The sequence below is a fragment of the Sinohyriopsis cumingii genome, chromosome 15 (genome assembly GCF_028554795.1).
Source record: "Sinohyriopsis cumingii isolate HCF-2022 chromosome 15, ASM2855479v2, whole genome shotgun sequence".
NCBI classification, from domain to species: Eukaryota; Metazoa; Mollusca; class Bivalvia; order Unionida; family Unionidae; genus Sinohyriopsis; species Sinohyriopsis cumingii.
The window spans coordinates 86,845,282-86,865,887 of NC_142975.1; the positions used below are offsets into that span (position 1 = coordinate 86,845,282).

The 20,606-nt window shown below is 32.6% G+C and overlaps 1 protein-coding gene across 1 annotated transcript in view; it reads right to left on the reverse strand.

Moving 5' to 3' along the window:
- LOC149782249 (uncharacterized) overlaps positions 1-20,606 on the reverse strand; it is a 665,894-nt gene that overhangs the window by 255,788 nt on the left and 389,500 nt on the right. The window contains exons 138-144 of the mRNA XM_089935099.1: positions 17,120-17,329; positions 16,868-16,910; positions 15,807-15,970; positions 10,427-10,591; positions 7,511-7,726; positions 6,639-6,681; positions 1,517-1,677 (exon numbers count right to left, since the gene is read on the reverse strand). Of these exons, the coding sequence (XP_089791225.1) occupies positions 1,517-1,677; positions 6,639-6,681; positions 7,511-7,726; positions 10,427-10,591; positions 15,807-15,970; positions 16,868-16,910; positions 17,120-17,329 (1,002 nt within the window). The remainder of the gene's footprint in view (positions 1-1,516; positions 1,678-6,638; positions 6,682-7,510; positions 7,727-10,426; positions 10,592-15,806; positions 15,971-16,867; positions 16,911-17,119; positions 17,330-20,606) is intronic.

Here is a 20,606-nt window from a genome sequence, read left to right on the forward strand (position 1 = left end):
AATTACAACATCTGTAAAAAAAATCATGCAAATTTAATATCACCTTGGTTAATAAAGTCCTGTTTAATTCATATTCATTATTAATCTGAAATGTATGAAAAACTTCAGAAACTTCAGTAAAAATACTATATAATGATCAAAATTTTAGTGAAATCTCACAAAAGTTGTAGTCAAATATTTGTGAAATCTCACCAGACTTTTCAGTGAAATGAAAAAGACTTAAGTGATGCCATCACGGATTAAGCTTTGTATGCGAGAAAGAAAATGAAGACAAGAAAAACCTAAACCTTATTTGATAATGTCTGTCAAAATAAAATTTATGATCCATTTTAAAAACTATGGTGAATATTTATCATTGATTCCCAATAATGTCTAAGAATCATAAAGGCAGTTTAATAGAAATCTGAAGCATATTTTTTTTTATGGTTTAGAAAGCGCTTAAAAAACCCATCTGAAATCCGCCTTAAGTATGCCTGGAAAATTTCTTATGAGATGAACTATTACCAAATTCCATATGAACTATTTACAAATTCCATATGGACCATTTACAAATTCCATATGGTATATTTGCCAATTCCATATGGACTATTCACAAATTCCATATGGAGTACTGCCAAATTCCATATGGATTATTCACAAATTCCATATGGATTATTGCCAAATTCCATATGGAATTTTAATTTTATTCTATATGGACAACCTACAGATCTCATGGACTAATTAGCATATTTTCCATATTGAGTACGTATGGAATCCATAACATTTCCATATGGATACACTGAAATCCATAAGAGTGCTTCAACTATAGAATAAAAATGTCCATATGGATATTTCTGTAAAAGTACGTATGGATTCCATATCCAATCCATGTGGAAAATTTCACACGGGTATCAATTTCTAAACTGTTCCTGAGACTTGTCCCAATTTCCCATACCAAATACATCACTGTATGTGGCAAAACTTTTGAAATTCCAGACCTGAAGACATTTTTTAAATTTCATTTACAAAAATGAAAACAGTTTTTTTCAATCATTATCTGATGCATGTGTTTCTTTAACTATATTAATGGCATATTAAGATTGTTTATCAGAACCTTCTCATCAACAACATTGTTTTCTCAAAACTTTATCCTGAAGTCTAAAAATCAATTTTCTCAAAAGAATGTAAAATTCTATATTATAAAAAAAATTTGATAATTGATTTTCAGACTTCAGGATAAAGTTTTGAGAAAACAATATATATAGAAAAAAAATAATTGTTTCAAAATCAACAAAGGGAATATAGACAATTTATGTAAAAAACAGAAGTATTGCACCAATGTTAAGCAGGAATCTGTAACCTGAGCTACATGGTGATAATAGATAACAGACATTTTTACAGAATAATGTAATGTTTGAGAAAACATTGATTTTTGTTTGAAATATTCTATATATGTGTATTGTCACAAAAATCAATATGTGATGGAACTTTTCAAAGACAGTGTTCATGATAAGTGTAACATGCAAATAACAAATACCAGGGAAGACTGTATCGTTGCCACATGTGGATGGGTGTGTGAGTGTCGCACTCTGAAGCAATGCCTGTTCCACCACACAGGATCCTCCATCTGCAAGACATACTTTCAGCTTCACATCCACTACATATATGCTCTGAGATGGCAGACTGTTAATCATGAACCTGAAATGTTAAAATTAAGAATAAGATCAAGAGTGTGTTTGCGTGTGTGTCTGTGTGTGATATTTATATAAAACAAACAAATTCTAGGAATTGATGTCCCCTGATTTCACTGGAAGTAAGTGAAGGTTTATAGAGGAAAGGACAAGGTGATGAATGGTGAAAGCTGTACACAAAATGTGTGTCCAACAATCAGCAGTCATAATTCCACTAAATGCTAATACAGGAATCTGATCATCAAATTCTGTGATATCAATATCAATGTAGAGCTGCTTATAACTTTTCTTGTAATTGCTGTGTAAAAACAAGAGGAATATGGGTCTAAATTCAAGAGCCACAACTCTATTAAATGAAGATGCAGATCAAATGTATAAAAAATCTAACTAAGCCATCAACATGAAGTTGTATACCATGGGAGTTATTGTATAAAGGAGAGTTGTGGAGTCAAATAAACAGGTGTCTTAACTTGGTTCAAGATGATGATACATGCTAAACATGTATACCTAAGTAAACTAAGATAAGGTCTCATCCAATAAAATAGTTATTCATGCTCTGAAATAGAAGTGTGTAGCTGTGACAATCTGGGGCTATAACTCTGCTGAAGGATGCTAAATGCCAACAGCTGAAATTGACTGAGCATATCCATTTATTATGGGGTTTAACAGCATCTGAGAGCATCACTAGTTATACAGCGCCAATTAAAAGCTAACTTCTAAATCTATTAAGACAATAAAACTTTAGGAAGATAAATTGTTCACAATAAATGTAAACATATCAACCTACAAGACCTATTAAAAAAAGATTTTACCATTATATAAAAGCTACATAAAATTAAAACATAAGGGTAACAAATGAGTCTATATTCCAAAAATAGTAATTCTTTCTAGTTCAACACAGCCCAACAAGAACCGAAACTCTGTCCAACTCAGAACAAGATTTGCGAAGTACAGTCTTGGCTTCTTAGTCAAGTCATGGTAGAGAGGATGTAACTTTTACCGGAAATGTAAGAAATGTGGGAAAAAGGGGTACGATCCCAGACACTCCACCCCCAGAAGGAGAAGATCAAGAAATCAACAGAATAATGGAACCTCACAAGACTGTAGTAACAATCGAATGAAGGCAGAGAACCAAAATCAATAAAACCAACCAGAACACCCCCAACACTTCTCCTGAAGACGATAGCAATGGGGAAATGAGGACTGGACAACAGAAAAGGAAAAGGACCAAATATAACAAGTTGGATTTTGAAAATCTAAAGGATGATGGAGAATAAGTAGCATTGCCAGTGGCTGTTGTCCCAAATTAAAAAGAATCACCAATTGAGGGAATTAGTTGGAAACAGAAACATTGACAGTAACAAAGAAGAAAATGTAGCAGTACCAGTGGCTGTACACCCAAATCGAAAGGAATTACTTTGAGAGGGTGCTACGGTTGGAAACAGGACATTATGACAACAACAAAGTAAATCCAACTTAAAAAGAAACAACAGAACAACAAAACCCATCAAACATCGAATAAATTTAAAACAAAGTCACATTCATTCCTGACTGAGGTGAAACAAAATAAGGAAGTATTTATTGTTACCCCATGCACGAATTGTCATGAACATAATGTACGATTTCTTCTGACATTCCATCACAGCATTACAGAACAGTAATTAAAACTTCATAAAGCATAGTTCTGGTGCTTGCTGAATGAACATCTAAAATCAAAAATTGCTGCTAAAAAAAGCATTAAGATTTTGTATCTAAATTTTAAATTCAACTTTATTATTTTACATCAGTAATCAAACTTGCATCATTTTGTTCTGTTTTTTAATTATTGTTGTAGATACAAGTAGCTTGACATGTACACTTTTCAAAAATAAATGCTCATGTAGAACCAATAATCTAGCAAAATTGGAGCCAACAACGTTTTTGTGTGTGTTTTTTAATACTGATATGTTAATTTCATGTGTGAACTGAGAAGCCAAAAGCACAACAGCAGCTCTTCTGCATGTTTGTTTTCTTTGCCATTATGTTCACAACAATGTACTCCGGGATGGATGAATCATACTGTACAAACACACGCTACTACACTATTTGACAATGTACATGGGGATGAGTGAATCATACTGTACAACCAAAGGATATTACATTGTTTGACAATGTACTTGGGGATAAGTGAATCACACTGTATAACCACAGACTATTACACTGTTTGACACTATACTTGGGGATGAGTGAATTACAATGTACAACCACAGGCTATTACATTGTTCTTAATTGTAGTTGGTGAAGAGTGAATCATACTGTACAACCACAGGCTATTACATTGTTCTTAATTGTAGTTGGTGAAGAGTGAATCATACTGTACAACCACAGGCTATTACATTGTTTGACAATGTACTTGGGGATGAGTGAATCACAATGAACAACCATGGGCTATTACATTGTTTGACAATGTACTTTGGTATGAGTGAATCATATTGTACAACCACAGGCTATTACTTTGTTTGACAAAAATACTTGGGGATAAGTGAATCACACTGTACAACCACAGGCTATTACATTGTTTGACAATGTACTTGGGGATGACTGAATCACATTGTACATTGTTTGATTCTCAGGACAGAAAATTTAGTGATATAAAGAAAAACTAATGAACGAATCACTACAGCTACCTGCAGTATCAAATTTTGGGCATTTATCTGTTGTCTTCCATTCCTTTTGTCAGTCAGATGGGCTGTTTAAAATGAACAATGGTCTTGCTCCAAACTACTTACAAAGATGTAAATTGACATTTTGTTATTAACAATTATACCGACAGCATTCAATCATTTGGCTATCTTTCTGTAAAACTACCTTGTATCAAAATGAATTCCTGCCTTTTACAATTTGCTAACATAAATTATGAATAACTCATCACACAAAATTTCTAAACTTACTTGAACCAGCATAAACATATACTTATTTGTTGTATGTAAATACTGTACATCAATTATATACCTGTATATTTATATCATCAACCAAACTTGAGCATCAGATGAAATTCATACTTAACTTTTCCATTTGTTTTCTTATTGCATGCTAAACCAAATCTGACTTTCTTATGCTTGACATGTCAACATTTTCAGGCAATCTTCAGAATTAAAACATAAAAATATAAACCAATATTAAATATACATGTGCAGAAACTGAAATTTGGAAACGTTCATAAGAAAAGTAACAAGAGTAATAGACATTATAGTAACATGAAGGAAATTAAATTTTCCAGTTCATGGGTGTGAAGTCCTGACCTCATGCTCCAAAGTCAAGTGTGTGTGTCTTAGTCACACACTTTATCCACTTGGCCACAGTAACTGTAGCTTTAGAGTAATATACTACATACAGAAACATGCCAAACACTAGTCAAAGAAATTAGTTTACTTTTTTTTTGTCTCAGTAAACAAAGGCTTCAAAAGATCAAGGAAACTACATATTTTAATATCTGCATCAAAATAAGTATAAGAAATAGCTCAATATCACAATTAGGTTATTGATATATAATTTTCATATGATTTACTATTTTGTCTATGATGATGAAAAATTTATATTTTGTCATTATAAAAATCAGCAAATAAGAGGATATATTTGGAAACAATACATATATGCAGAATGCTCAAAATTTGTTGGAAATTAAAATCTCTGAACATGAGATTTTAAAATTTTCCACATTATAATTCATTTCGCAATAAGTTGAGTTCTGATTAATTACAGCCAATTATCAAACTACCATTGTTAATGGTGGGATCATGACTGGGCTGTTATGTACAACATGCCAAGTCAGATGGCTTTGTACAATAAAAACATATCTTTCCTAAGCTGATACTGACATCATCTTTTGATGCTAATCCTTGTCAATATTTTTTAACAGTGATGACAATAGCCACTGCCTTTATTTCTGTAAATATCAACTGAAGTCAAAGTCTTCATTAGGTAGAGACCATTTAATTTCATAAAAGAGGAGGGGTTGGACAGGGGCAGTTAAATGCTTGAAAACAACTGGTTATGATTTTAGTACAATAAAAGACATTATTTCATTCCTTATATTTTTCGAAACAAATTTACTTTGTGATGAAAGGAAAAACATATCCCAGTTAGAAAGAACATTAAATCCCAATAAATGTTGTTGTTTCTGTGGGTTTAATGCTGTTTTTCAATGTACGATAGGCTTCACATGCCAGCCAGTACAACTGGAAGAGAAACAACCTGGAAAAACCCCAGTAAGAATCACCAACCCACAGAAAGCTAATGCCTACCTTTCTCACATACCCGCATTGGCCATGCTCAAGACTTGATTCCATGAAGACAGAGGTGTGATGGCCAATATATTTTTTGGTCAATCCTGTATAGTACACATACTCAGAATTAACCTAGTTCAAAGTTGTCTGTACTGAAGCCTCATGACTGTACAATTATTACTTAAGGACCACATTTTGGTGTGTTTTCTGCTTGTGTGGTTTTGGTCTTTAAACAAAAGTGGTTGTCAATTTGGAATTTAATAGTCTAGATCTTAGAGGCAAACATATCCTTTGGAACAATTGGATAAAATTATGCTGCTGAAGAGAAGTTCATCAAGATGTCCCTCTTATCAAGTAAGTGTGCAAGTTTGTTTAGATTTCTTTGAATAAAACAAAAGCATAAATTTATTGCAAAATAAATTGATCAGAATTTCTTTGAATAAAATAAAAGAGTAAATTTATTGCAAAATAAGTCAATCAGCCTTTTATAAATAGTCATGTACAGACTATACAAGAGTTTTTAAATTATTGTTTTTGTTGTCCAAATATGTGAGTAAAATAAAGATGACTGATTCTTCAAATGGTATCGGGCTATAAATCACTCATCCTATGTTGTCATTGGCATGCTGCGGCTGAAGCATGGTGGTGATTTGTAGGTATATAGCTGTACTATATATATATATCTCTGAAATTTGTTACTTACTGTATCCTTAATACTCCATACAATGTCTTCTCCATACGGGTACCTGAATATACAGATGAATTTATTGATTTAGAAATGAAAGAAATTACAATAAAAGAAACACCTTTGTGCAGTTTAAATTTAGGACAAGAAAAGAAAATTATGCAAAATGGCTGCATTTAGGCTAATTATGTCTTTCAAACTTAATGATTGAAATTAAACAGTATATGAAAAATCAAGGGCAACTAAAGACAGAAAATTAACATATATCTACCGTATTTTGGCATTAACACAGATACATAGTACAAATATGCTTATCAATTATACAGAGCACCTGCTCAAAGAATTATACTACAGCCATCATACTGCTATTTGCTTAAATATAAAGACTGACTAACAGAATAATGCATTATAACTGTCAGCAATTAGATATCCTTAAACCCCGGCAGTAATAAAGGCTCACATCACAAACTAAGTTATATTATTAGTGCTTGCATTTATTGTGAAATTTAAATCTGTGGTGAGTCAAAAATAAACACGGGTGATCCATAACTGCTTGCTGTGCATAACCTGCCAGTGTCCATTGACAATGGAACATTCATTTTTATCAAGTGTATTGACTTCCACCCTAAGAGAAAGATATTTCTATGTGAACTTATGGAAGGATCTTTGAGATGATGTACTACCAAAGAAAATCTTGGACATTTGTATAGATAGTTGTTTTAATAACACATTTTTATACAATATCTTATTGATAATAAATTTTGTACCATTATATTTTCTATACATTTTACAGAACTTTGGCTACTAATAATAACACTAATACATACAAACATATATAATCAAAATGAGCTTTAACTTCTTTTAAGCAGTGTATAAAGTATCTACCCTACCCCATGTATAATCCAGTAGTGATACAGCTATAGTGACCTTCTCCAGAGTAATAAAGATCTTGTATCCACAAGGATCGATGATGAAGCTTGCTTCTAGCTTTCTCTGCAGCTCTTGCACCTCCACGCAAGCCGATAATCCCAAGCAGCTGGAAAACACATTGCATCTGACAGATGATGCCAGAGTGGGCAAAGTTGTTGAGTTGAAGAGGCTGCACTCTGTAAATAAACAATATTTTTAACTTTTCTCATGTGGCTGATAAGCTTAAAAAAGTAAAATACTTTCACTGAACCCTTCATACCCTCAGTGACACCACATGACCAGTCAGTATGCATATATAGTGATGGTCAGTTTCTGGTTTTAGCTACAAATTAAGTTTTTGTAGTTTTCCATTGGTTCAGGTGTCCCTAGACACAAGACTCCTCTGAAAGATAGTCTGACTTGGAATGATGTGACACAACTAAACACCTGACTCCTGTTGCACATGGATATTTTGCAAAAGACTATAGCTGCCAGTGGGAAGGCTACAGATGAACAAAGGCTTTCATTCTTGTAGGAAACACTGCTACTATTTCAAGTGTTACCAAGATCAAGCATGTTATTAGAGATGGTTCATGACCTCGAAGTTGGGCATGTAATTTGTTCATGCCCCAGAGTTGGTTATGTATGTTTTTCATGAGTCTGAGTTGGGAATGTTACTGGATTTCTTCCCTGCAACTATATCTAGTGTCAATGAAGTTCTTGACACTGAAGTTGGGCATGCATAATGTCAATAACCCCAAAGTTAGGTATGTATATCCACATGTATTCAGGGTTGACAGGTTAACCATCTACATGGCCCATATATGCATTACAGAGTTTGCACAACACTTCAGTGGAAACATGCTTACAACACACACAATAAATTAAGCCTGCATTTTTAAGTATGTTGGCATTCTGTTTATGTGAACAATGGCAAAATTGTGGTAATATTTGTGTAAAACCCCTGAATTATGTCTTTTTGCAAAGGTCACCCATGGCAGTAAGAACCATAATTATTCCCAGCACATGCCTACAAAAAAAAAATGAAATCAATGGAATGGTACTATTATATTAGGTTCAAAAACACAAACAAATATTATTTTATGAAAACACATAATGATGTCGATATCAAGGATTCTGATTATATAACTCATATCTTACTGATTACACTAAATTCATTACTAGTATTCATAATTTTTCATTTTAATTATGTGCAATATATCTTTGACAATAGACGTAACAGATGTATATATGTTTGATAACAGACTCAACATACATGACTGAGAATTACTGGGATGTTATCAAAGTCAGTCTGCCTGCTTTGGATGGCATTCTAATATAGAGACATACAAATTAAACATTTTCATATTCAGTATAGGCAAATAAGAGGTAAAAATTCAACCACTTTCCTGAATTTAGAAGCAAGAAACCCAATTTATGTCATTTTATTTGCAAATATCAATGTGAATATTGTCCTAATGAAGAACAGGGGATTACTCTACGTTTACTCTCAGATTACTCTCATAATTCTCAGTTTAATAACATAATCATACATAATTATTGAGAACCAAGTCTGTGCCAGTTCCTTCTCCCTCTGGTTCCATACTTTAACACTTCTGCTTTTAGAACTGTGTTATACTGCTCAAAATATGAATGGTTAAAATTAATAGTCTTATTGGTTAATTCTGCCTACTTCATATTTCTGGCTTAAGTAGATGGCATTATTCCATTTGTAAGACTGAAACTGATTGGTCCTAAATCCCAGAAATTGTGTCACAGTAAACATTACTCAAGAAAGAAAGATTCCCTCAAAAATTTAAATTTGTTAATCAAGCATGTACACCACCTGACTGGTATATAAAAACATTGGGGCTGCCATGAAACTAGACCAAATGTAATTAATGTTTCTTACAGTTTGTATAAGCTGCCATTAAATACAACAAACACTGTGCAAATGCAAGAGCAATTTTTGAAATAAGAAACAAAACTGATCCCTCAGCTGGAAAAGTAGTCAGTAATTTACTGACTACCAGTTGATAATACGAAGGCTGTTAGCTTCATCTTCAAGACCGGATGGTAATGTGATGAATCTGCTTATGATGATATACAAGTATGCTCAGTTTCATCCCTAACCTCAAAAGCTCTAATGCTATATATGGCAAAAGAAAAGTTTTGTGGGGACATAAAATATTTGGCTATGACCATGAAGATCATACCCCCATAAGGTAAGTGACACACCTTTAAAAATGATGTACAAGTATACCAAGCTTTATCATTTAATCTCAGATGGTATTAAAGCTATAAAACAGAAAGGAAAAACTCAAGGAAAACTTAAAATAATGACCTATGAACTTGACCTTGAGACAGTACCCCAATGTCATAAATGACACCTTCTAAAGACGCTGCATAAATATGAAAAGTCTCATCCAGTAATCTGAAATGGCTTTAATGTTTCAAAGTAATGGATGGATGTAACGATGAATACATGGGCACATGGTAGAAACATGATTACTACGTTTCCTGCCTTTCTTGAAAAAGCAGAAGACATAAATGCATCATGGGAATGCCTTTGCCAATATGTTAGAATTTAGTTACCCCTAACAGGGTTAATAATTCAGATAGATTCTGAGTAAAAATCTAACTCTACCTAGGCCTTCTTGATTTTATTCTTTATATCACATTTACTAAAAAGTTCATTTGTCTTTCAAAGATTATAAAGCTGACACTAAATTCCTGACATAATGGATAGATGTACTGATGTATTAACTAGGTGATACTACATGGTCCATTTCCTACAATAGGACAATAGGTAAATAAACTTTACCTTCACTTTGCACCTTGCTTGGGCCAGAAATGATACAAATAGTGTGGAAATATTACTTAAACACCACCATTACCATTGTTGTAGTTCCTCTGGTCAACATTGCTGAAGGCCACACTGCTGCATGGATTTGACTGGAGATTGTTTATGAGTCCTAGGTCTTGATACAGTTGATTCAGCTGGAGAGCAGTCAGTGGCAATGTAAGTTGTTTGGCAGAAAGCCAGTTAGATAGTGAAAAGCCTGAAAAATGCATGAAAAATAGACTTATTGATGTTAAGTGTATTCAAAGCACGTGGGTCAGATTAAATGTTTAACAATTCAAAAATATCCATCCCAGTCTCAATTACTCCTTGATGGAAAATTGAACAGAATACTGTATTCTAAAGGCCTTTTCAGAAATTGATTATTGCCCTTGAGTCAGGGAAACTCTTCAGTGCTGACAATCACTTCCTGGGACTATGCCATAAACATTAGCATTCGTGGATAAAGGAATCTTTGAAGCATGTGCCTTTTTGAGCAAAAATTAACAATGCATATAAATACAATTCTTCAGAAGATAGGATTATGTTATGTATGGTTAAATAGTACAAATCATAACAATAGTACCGTAAAGAAATACATTAAAACTGTGCTGTGATGAACATGAACAACATTTACAATTTATAAAATGGGTTATCAAATTGGAAGAATATTTAATCAAATTCCAAAAAATATGTACTAACCTATCTTGAATTTTATGACACCAAACCATAAATTAGATGCTGAAACTTTTCAAACTACTAAAATTCCATATGAAGAAAGAAAATGTTCAAAAGGACATGATTCTATTTTGGATGATGAATTCCGTTGCCTATATCAGTGTGAATTTTTCAGGGAAGATAGAGAGAATTTGATTAACAAATATTATTACACATGACCAAATTCTTTGAAATATCAACATTAAATGACAAATAAGAACACAATACTAGTAAAAAAAGTTCAGCATATTTGTTGGCAAAATTATGAAAGAAATGGAATAGATGATTGGATAGCTACTTTTATTGATTTCACATTCTGAATAGATGATTGGATAACTACCTTTATTGATTTCACATTCTGAATAGATGATTGTATAGCTACCTTTATTGATTTCACAGTCAAATCATTTGCAACTCTTATAAATATTAAGTGAAACAAATCAAAAACATTTTCATTTAAATCACTGACGACGTTCCTTTGACCTCTTATGTATATTACAATATAATGGCTGCATATATAATAGAACTATGACTGTATTTGACTCGTCTGCCTTAAATGTATGTCCTGACTTTGTTTATTTTAAAATAAAGTCTTGTTCTGTTCTGTTCAGTAGCTTTAAATTTATTAAAAAAAATACTTTAATCAGATTAGCACTTAAAGACAAGTGAACTGAAGAAATATAACACACCTGCAAAATCCACTGAAATCCAATTTAGCTTGTAGTTTTCTCAGTTTTCAGTTCTCTTAGCAATTTTTTATTATGAACAGTAAAGTGTCAGTGTCAGAGCATCGTACACACAATGATCATATCATAACTTATTCACTTGTATTGCTTTGATCTTTGCAAGAAGGCTACTTATCATAACAAAGCGTGCTAACCGAGAATTATTTACATGGGTCTCAATATCAAATGAAATTTCAGCAGACAAGATGTTTTCACATTATGCAATCTATCTTTAGTAATCTTATAAAAGAAAATTAATCTAAAACCAGCAAAATCTATTTACTTCTTATGGAGAAAGTGTATTTAACTGATGTACAGAAATGAAACAATACATTTCCTATTTTCAACACGGGTTTGCTTTAATTTCAGTATTATAACAATGTGACAATATTTGCAGTATTTGGAGCAATAGTCACTGAAGTTGAGATGTTAAATGGGACATGAACGTCGTGTAGACAGAAGAGTTCCAATTCAAGGGGATTAACCTAGTTTCTGAAAAGGCCTATTGATATGGCAACAGTTAGATCATGGACAAGATAAAATAAAATGAGAATTCTTTATTTCATATTGCATGGTCCATACAGTATGAAACACAAAAGTCATTGATATCTTATGTACAAATATAAAGACACATATGCAACTAATGAATATGTTATTGTTAGGAACAAAATTATGCAAGTTATTTAAAGAATAATTTGCTTCATCCATCTGAGAATTAAAACAAATTTCAAAGTTCCATAGTTATTTTAAGTGACAAATGTTACTTCTGGATATTCTTGTCATCACTGAAAACACATACTTTCTCATTAATTCTTCAAGACCCAAATTAATTTATAATTTACAAACATATTAGAGACACTGTTTCATACTGCAACACTTAATAGTAAACATTAAATTCTTTTAATATTTATAGAAGTGTGCAGTATACTGTGCTGCAATAAGATTTGGATGATCTCATTGTTATATTAAAAAAATAAATTTCAAAAATCATATAAAAGCATGTTTGTTCAAGTACCAAATTTCTGTAATGTCACATCATATCTTCCTCATCTGACTGAATTTTAAAATATGACCCCAAAAATTTAAACTGTTGAGATATGCAAGAGCATGGCTGATGGGAAGTACAGAAGAGATGGTAATTTGAAAGAGATTGACTGAAAACCATGCATACTGAATTCTGTGTGGTATTTGATATTCCCAAATGCATAATATTCACCTATCTTTAATAATTTCCTTTTACCTGTGAAAGAAGAAATATCACAAGCAAAACTGAACTTGTTTTGAAAAAACATGGTAGTACATGTAGCCCCCATTTCACCGTAGCCCAACTTCTGTGTATATATTAAATAACAATGGTGAAAGAACACCTGTACGAGTCGCTTACATGAATGAAATCGGATATTTTTTTAAACAGTGTCCAATTACTGACCCTATCAAATCACAAGCATGTAAAACAAAATATTCAAACACAGTACTGTCCTTTTCTAAATAGTAGCTGAAAGTTTCTTTGAAATCAAAGACACATTAATCCAAAATGATTATCAGAAAGTGTGACTTCAAACTGGTCTAGTACAATACATTCAAATATTTTTGAAATAACTGTCATGACAGCAATAAGTATATAATTATTTTTGCCTTCCAGGTTTTCAATTTTACTTTTCAATAGTGGATAATTATAACTTATGTGAAATAATCTGAAGCAAAGTTAGGTCTAGACATCTACAAACTCAGATTATTACAAGAACAAGGAGTCTATTATCTTAAAATTTAAAATGCTCTACATATAAAAAGTTGACCCTGGACTTTAACCTCTCCCACTTTTTTAACACTGTTGAGTAAAGCATTCAAAATGAAATTTCCAGATGTTTCATATATTAATTTAGTCATGATTCCCATCTAGGCAAATTTGTAGCTTTTTGGGATTTATAGCATTTTTCTGTTTTTCCTGCTTCCATAATTTATGTGGGTCAATTTTTTTAAATTTATTTGCAAGCACATCTACATTTAATTTTTCCCTCTCACACAGTCTAAGATTATATATAAACTGAGTTTCAGCTTGGTGCATATGGTCACTGTGAGGCCCATGATGAGGCTTACAGCTGTCAAGGCACTCAAGTTAAGCTTTAGGTCACTGTGAGGTCCATGATGAGGTTTACAGCTGTCAAGGCACCTTGGTGCATTAGGTCACTGTGAGGCGCATGATGAGGTTTACAGCTGTCAAGGCACTCAAGGTAAGCATTTTGGGTATAGTTTGCAGTTCCTTGATGCAGTCATTCCAGGACGGTATAACACAGTTACCAGGTTTAGATTTTCTCATTAAGTATTTACCGAGCTGAACAAATTTATTACTATATGTAATTAATCTTAATTAATTAACTTAATCTGTTTCATATGCACAGGATTATTACAGCCATGATCAATACAGACATATATGCAATAAGGGACCTCTATCTTGTTTAATAAGAGTGATTTTTCAGTACAATTCATATTTTCATTGGCAGTGAAGTCTGACCAGTTGATGCTGCATATCAAATTTAAGAGTTCATGTGGGTATGAATCATGACTGGGAAGTAGGTCAGCACTGATAATCATTACAAATGGGTGAAGTGGTTAAGTTTAATTCTTGCTGAGTACAATGTCACACTGAATTTGTTTGAAGTATCAACATGAAATAGCAATGTACTTGGGACTTGTGAAGATGACAGGGATTGTTCACATCAATACAGCAATGTACTAAGAATCTCAGCATGGACTGACTCCATAAAATCCACTAAATGGTTTCAATTTTCCATGTCAGTCAACAAAACTGACAGTCCACATAAATACACAGGGCAAATGTGATGGTTCTAAGTCACGAAAGCTTGGTATGTCAATTGGGTCTAGGGACAAAAATAGATTCATTATATTTTTCACAGTGTCTCCAGAGTTATCACTTAGGTTTGACTTCATTATTTCCTCATCTGTTTGTGCCACTGAAAATCAGGTCTGTTTTGCTGACTCAACAGTGGTTCCACAGTCTTCGCATCATGCATCACACTCTAAATTGTCAGCGATAGGTATAAAAAAACAAAAATATATACAACACTGGATTGGTATTCAACCACAGTAATTTATAATCAATCAATAAAGATCAAGAATGAAAAAATCCAATCATACAACATTCAGCACTACCTTATAATAAGGCTATGGACATCGTTACAAAGAGGGTATAATGAAGATCTTAAATGAAGTCACTTTTTTATATGTAAGATATATATTCAGTAGAAAAATAATCCTTTGTCCTTATGTAATTTTGAAAGTAGGTCATTTATTCTCTTGAGTCAACATTTCAAATAAATTAAAATTCTGACTAATGCTATGTCTTGCCCATTACAATGCTATGTCTTGTCCATCACAATGCCATGTCTTGCCCATCACAATGTTATGTCTTGCCCATCACAATGTTATGTCTTGCCCATCACAATGCCATGTCTTGCCCATCACAATGTTATGTCTTGCCAATCACAATGCTGTCTTGCCCAGCACTATGCTATATCTTGTCCATCACAATGATATGTCTTGCCAATCACAATGTTATGTCTTGCCCATCACAATGTTATGTCTTGCCCATCACGATGATGCTTCTTGCCCATCACAATGCAGTCTTGCCCATCACAAACTTTATATCATGTTCATTTTACGTCTTTTACCATCTCCTGGTAAAACATGTCTAGCCCATTGTAGCTTTCCTCCCCATAATCTCCCCCAAAAGGCAACTTGGCAATGTAGGGCAGATTATATTTTGAAGTGTGAAAAGGATGCATGGGTGGGTTTACATTACCAACAAAAACAGAAATTATGTAATTTAATTCAACTTATTTTGAAACTTAACCCTTCTCCCAGTCTGAACATCACATTTACTGATGACAACTATTAATATGGAAGCCAATGACAATGTACACTCATCACCTCCCTAAACTTGTGATAGGTGAAATACCATGCAATGATACAAACCTGGAGTGAGGTATGTCTTCTCATCATAGGTACATTCAGTCTTGGCAATGTATGTATCTTTGAAAACTTCAACTTCCATATCACAGGCCCCCAAATTACTTGTGCACAACTGAAGAGTGAGAGTAAATAGATAGCCTTGCTTTGGATCTTCAGATATAGTATACCTGGGAAAAGAAATTTCATAAAGTTAAGATATAATATAAAACAAGAGACCTAGCTGGTCTTGATATCAATTACCTGTGATTTTTGCTCATTAATAAACTCGTTCAAGATTTTAATGATACAAGCATCAAAACTTGACAAGAAATTTGACTCCAAGAGTGGTAACTAGATTAGCCCCTCAGGTACAAGATCACCTCATTAATATGCATGGATTTTTCTCACATATGAACTTGTCCAAGATTTTGATGATATAAACTGATACTCCAAGTTTGAAATCAGACCACAAATATGTGCCCATGTGAGAGGTAACCAACAATTGTTGATGTCATATATGGGATTGAGAATGGACAACCCACTGCAGACACAGAGCCATGCATAAGCTCCCCTGGCCTTACAGCCAGGTGTGCTAAAAATACAATAAAAAAATGTCAAACCTAGGAAGATAAATCACAAAAGGACACTTATGAATACAGTTTTTAAAATCTGAGGCTACTGTTACAATCTTAAGTAGAAAGAGAACTGAATTTCCCAAACATGATATCCATTTGGACTTTTCTTTCACACCAATCAGAAAAACATATGACGAGTTCGATTAAAAACCATAGTTCATTATTCTACTCTTCCACATTAACACTTTCAGAATGTGAAAATCCCATCAACAATGATATTATTTCTCATCTTTTCACAAATTATTAACAGCTATTTTAATCATAACTGTCTTTTCTTCCAACAGTGAATTTAATTTAGATAGATGATGCTTTTCACTATTGCCCTAATATTAATTACCTTAATTACTCTAATATTAATTACCCAAATATGAATTACCCTAATATTAATTCTAATATTAATTATCCTAATATTAATAACATTTGTCTAAATAAACTGGCAAAAATACTTACTTCATCCTGAAGAAACCATTAAGTGATACCGTTCTTGAAGTGCCTAGGAAAAGAAATAATTAAAGAACATCAACATTTAATAGAGTTGTATTTGACTATAAAAAAGCCCTCATACAAAATGACCTTGTATAAAACCCATGTGGATATCATAAAGAAACAAAATCTACTTGATCTAGAAAAATACAATCCATTTCTTCTTTTTCTTTTTTAATAGAGTATAACAGGTGAAATCTAGCTAGAAATTGGACTCACCAAATTCTATTTCTGATAATCTCACTTCAAACTGAAGCTTCTCAACTCCCACTCTCAGACTGAAGTCACATTCGTCAAGAAAGAGATAAGTGTGGAAAGTGCGGGCAACAATGTCAACATTCATGCAACATTCTACCCCTGTGCAGTAATTTTTCAGCCAGCATGATGTCTGATTCATGGTTTTCACAGTCACATTCTGGCGGGTGCAGGCTGCAATTAAAATTTAAAATAATAATAATAATAATAATAATATATATATATACATATATATATATATATATATATATATATATATATATATATATATATATATATATATATATATATATATATATATATATATATATATAAATAGTGGTCTTCCTCTTATATGGTCGGAAGCACTCTCCATTACGGATCACTGCCATCTCACCTCTGTCTGCGTGGGTTCGATTCTCGGATTCGGCTAATGTGGGTATGTGAGAAAGCTTGCCAGTAGCTTCTCGTGGGTCGGTGGTTCTTTCCAGGGTTTTCCCAGGTTCTTCCTTCACCATTAATACTGGCTGCCATGTATAGCCTATCGTGTGCTGAAAAATGGCGTTAAACCTTACAACAACAACAACAACTTATACGGTCACCCCTGCTGCACCAGGAAAGTGGTCTCATTAGGCAAGTGGCCTTTCCAGAGGGGAACTAAATTTTTTGTGAGAAGTATATGTAATATATGAAGTAAGAAAGCTACATACTTCAGAACATTTAAGATCTTCATTTAATATCTTCATTTAAAAGTAACATTAATTATTAAAAGGTTTTTCTTGTTATAATAATATATTCAACTAAATATACATTAATAGTTCTTATTCTTGGCATAAGCGTGATATGTGAGCAGATATTGTTGTCATGCACATTGCAAAACCATTCAAAAACGTAATTTAAATCTTGGTACATACATAATTCTCTTTCCATTTGCTTCATTTTCCCACTGCTGCTGAATAATCTCCTTATCGGTTACGACACTGTTTATTTGAGTCTTTTCCCAAAAATATTTTTGGGCAAGTTCCCCCTCCCCACCTGACCCAATGTCGTTGAGTAGAATAAGTGGACTTCTTCTAAAATAATACGTCTCCATTTACGTGATGACATGTTAAAGTTTGGTAATGGTTTATTTGGATGTTGCTAACTGTATGTAATTTAATTATGTAGATGAAACTTTTGCAGAGTGGACGAAATGCCTTCTTCATAAGGGAAGTGATAAATGTGCTGTCACATGATTTTTCAGTCTTTGGTACCCTGTTTTGGTCAATTTCATTGTGTGTGTGTTAATGCACAAAATCTATTTTTAGCCTAAGCTGACCCTGTTATGATCTTGGTAATTACGTCTGGTTGTAATCATCAAAGAGAAGAACTTGACAGATGTGTGAAGCCCAAAACTCTATCATAACATTGTTGAGCCCATTTCCTGTAAACATCAGTTTTTATAGATAGTAATATAACATTAATCTTACTGCTACATGTACTTTAGTCAACACTTCATTCAGTAATGGAAACTTGACATTGGGAGACATGTATCGATGATAGAGATAATCTGATTACTTAAATAATGTCACAATATGAAATAATTATTGGTTTTGGATACATTTCAAATAAAAAGTGGCTGCCTGTGAGGGGAACATTTTACATTTTTGTACTAATATGCTGGCCGCCGGTCACGTTAGAGGGGTGGCCATTCTTGAGGGGTACTTTTGAACACAAACTCATCAGTGCCAAGTGAATCTGGCCGCAAGAAGCAGGTGGCCGCTGGTCTGGGGGGCCATTCAAGAGGGGGACTACTGTATATATATATATATATATATATATATATATATATATATATATATATATATATATATATATATATATACACACACACACGCCCTGGTCAAGATGACTGGACGATTGAACTTAACCTTGTGAGCTTCTAACTATCGGTAGCCCCAAAAAATGACAACAAAAATCACAAGTATAAAATGCCCCAGTTAAAATAAATAAATGTATATATAACTTTATATTTTTGTTTGCACTATAAGACAATCTTGATAATAAAAATAGTTTAAGAAAAATGTATGTAAATAGCACAAAACGATATGTAGTTAGGAAAGATATAAAATACAGATACAACTAGATGTAGACATTTATAGTGAGTTAATGAAAAAGATGATATCAGCTCAGTGTTGATATCACTTTAGGAACTACTTTTTTCCATTAAGGAAATATATCTGACCTTATAAATGATATTCAAACCTGTACATCCATGTTACTTGTTTTCCATTAAGGAAATATATCTGACCTTATAAATGATATTCAAACCGGTACATCTGTGTTACTTGTTTTCCATTAAGGAAATATATCTGACCTCATAAATGATATTCAAACCCGAACATCCGTGTTACTTGTTTTCCATTAAGGAAATATATTTCACCTTATAAATGATATTCAAACTTGTACATCCATGTTACTTTTTTCCACTAATGAAATATATCTGACCTTAATAAATGATATTCAAACTTGTACATCCGTGTTTAGGCCTATTTCATTTTTCTTCTTCTGCTTCTTCTCTCTCACTCCATCCACAATAGGATGTAAAGATCTTAAAATGTATAAACTGTTGACTCTCTTGCGTACATTACCTCACCCCATCAGTATCAATCCATGCATGAAATGTTTTAACAAATACAAAAATTGCTTCATATGAAAACACTTTTGACAAAATACACTATTTAAGGCATGATATTATAAGCTATATTTTGTAAAATGTTGCTCTCCTAAAATTAATGTAAAATTTAGGAACTTGTTTTCATCGATGTAGTATTGCAACAATTAAACAAGCTGGCACAGAATGGAAAAAATCTATGCAAATTGACAATATTTCTGTTTTTAAAAAATATAAAATAAAAAGAAAATCTATTAGTGAAGTAGAATGTTGCATTGTCACGTGGGGTGAAGCCCCGAGTGACTATAAAAATGTTTGAATTTTATGAGTGAAATATTTCTTCATATCTACTAAAACAGTAGATTTTCTTTATATTTTACATTTTTAAAAGCAAAAACCATTTGCATGTTTTTTTTTGTGTATTTTTTTTATTCAATGCCAATGCAATTTACAGTTACATTACTACACTGATAAAAAGAAGTTCCTCTTTGTATGGTCACTTATGGATTCACAGCTCTTGACAATACAATATTTTATATCACATGTGACATATTTCTGCAGCTATACAATAAGTAAATTTATACACAGAGAAGAGTTTTCGAAATGGCTAGACTCTTGAGAAAGAGTAATGTTTAGGCAAAAGACCTTAAACTAAAAAATTAAATAGCCAAGAATAAAACTGTTAACTTAATTTTAATCGTGTTGTAATCATAACATTTTTCTTTTATCTGCATTTTAAATTAAAATTCAATTTATTATGTGGATTTTAGACCAAAACCTGTAAGAAAATACGGTAAAACACAGAGTCAGTCAACGAAA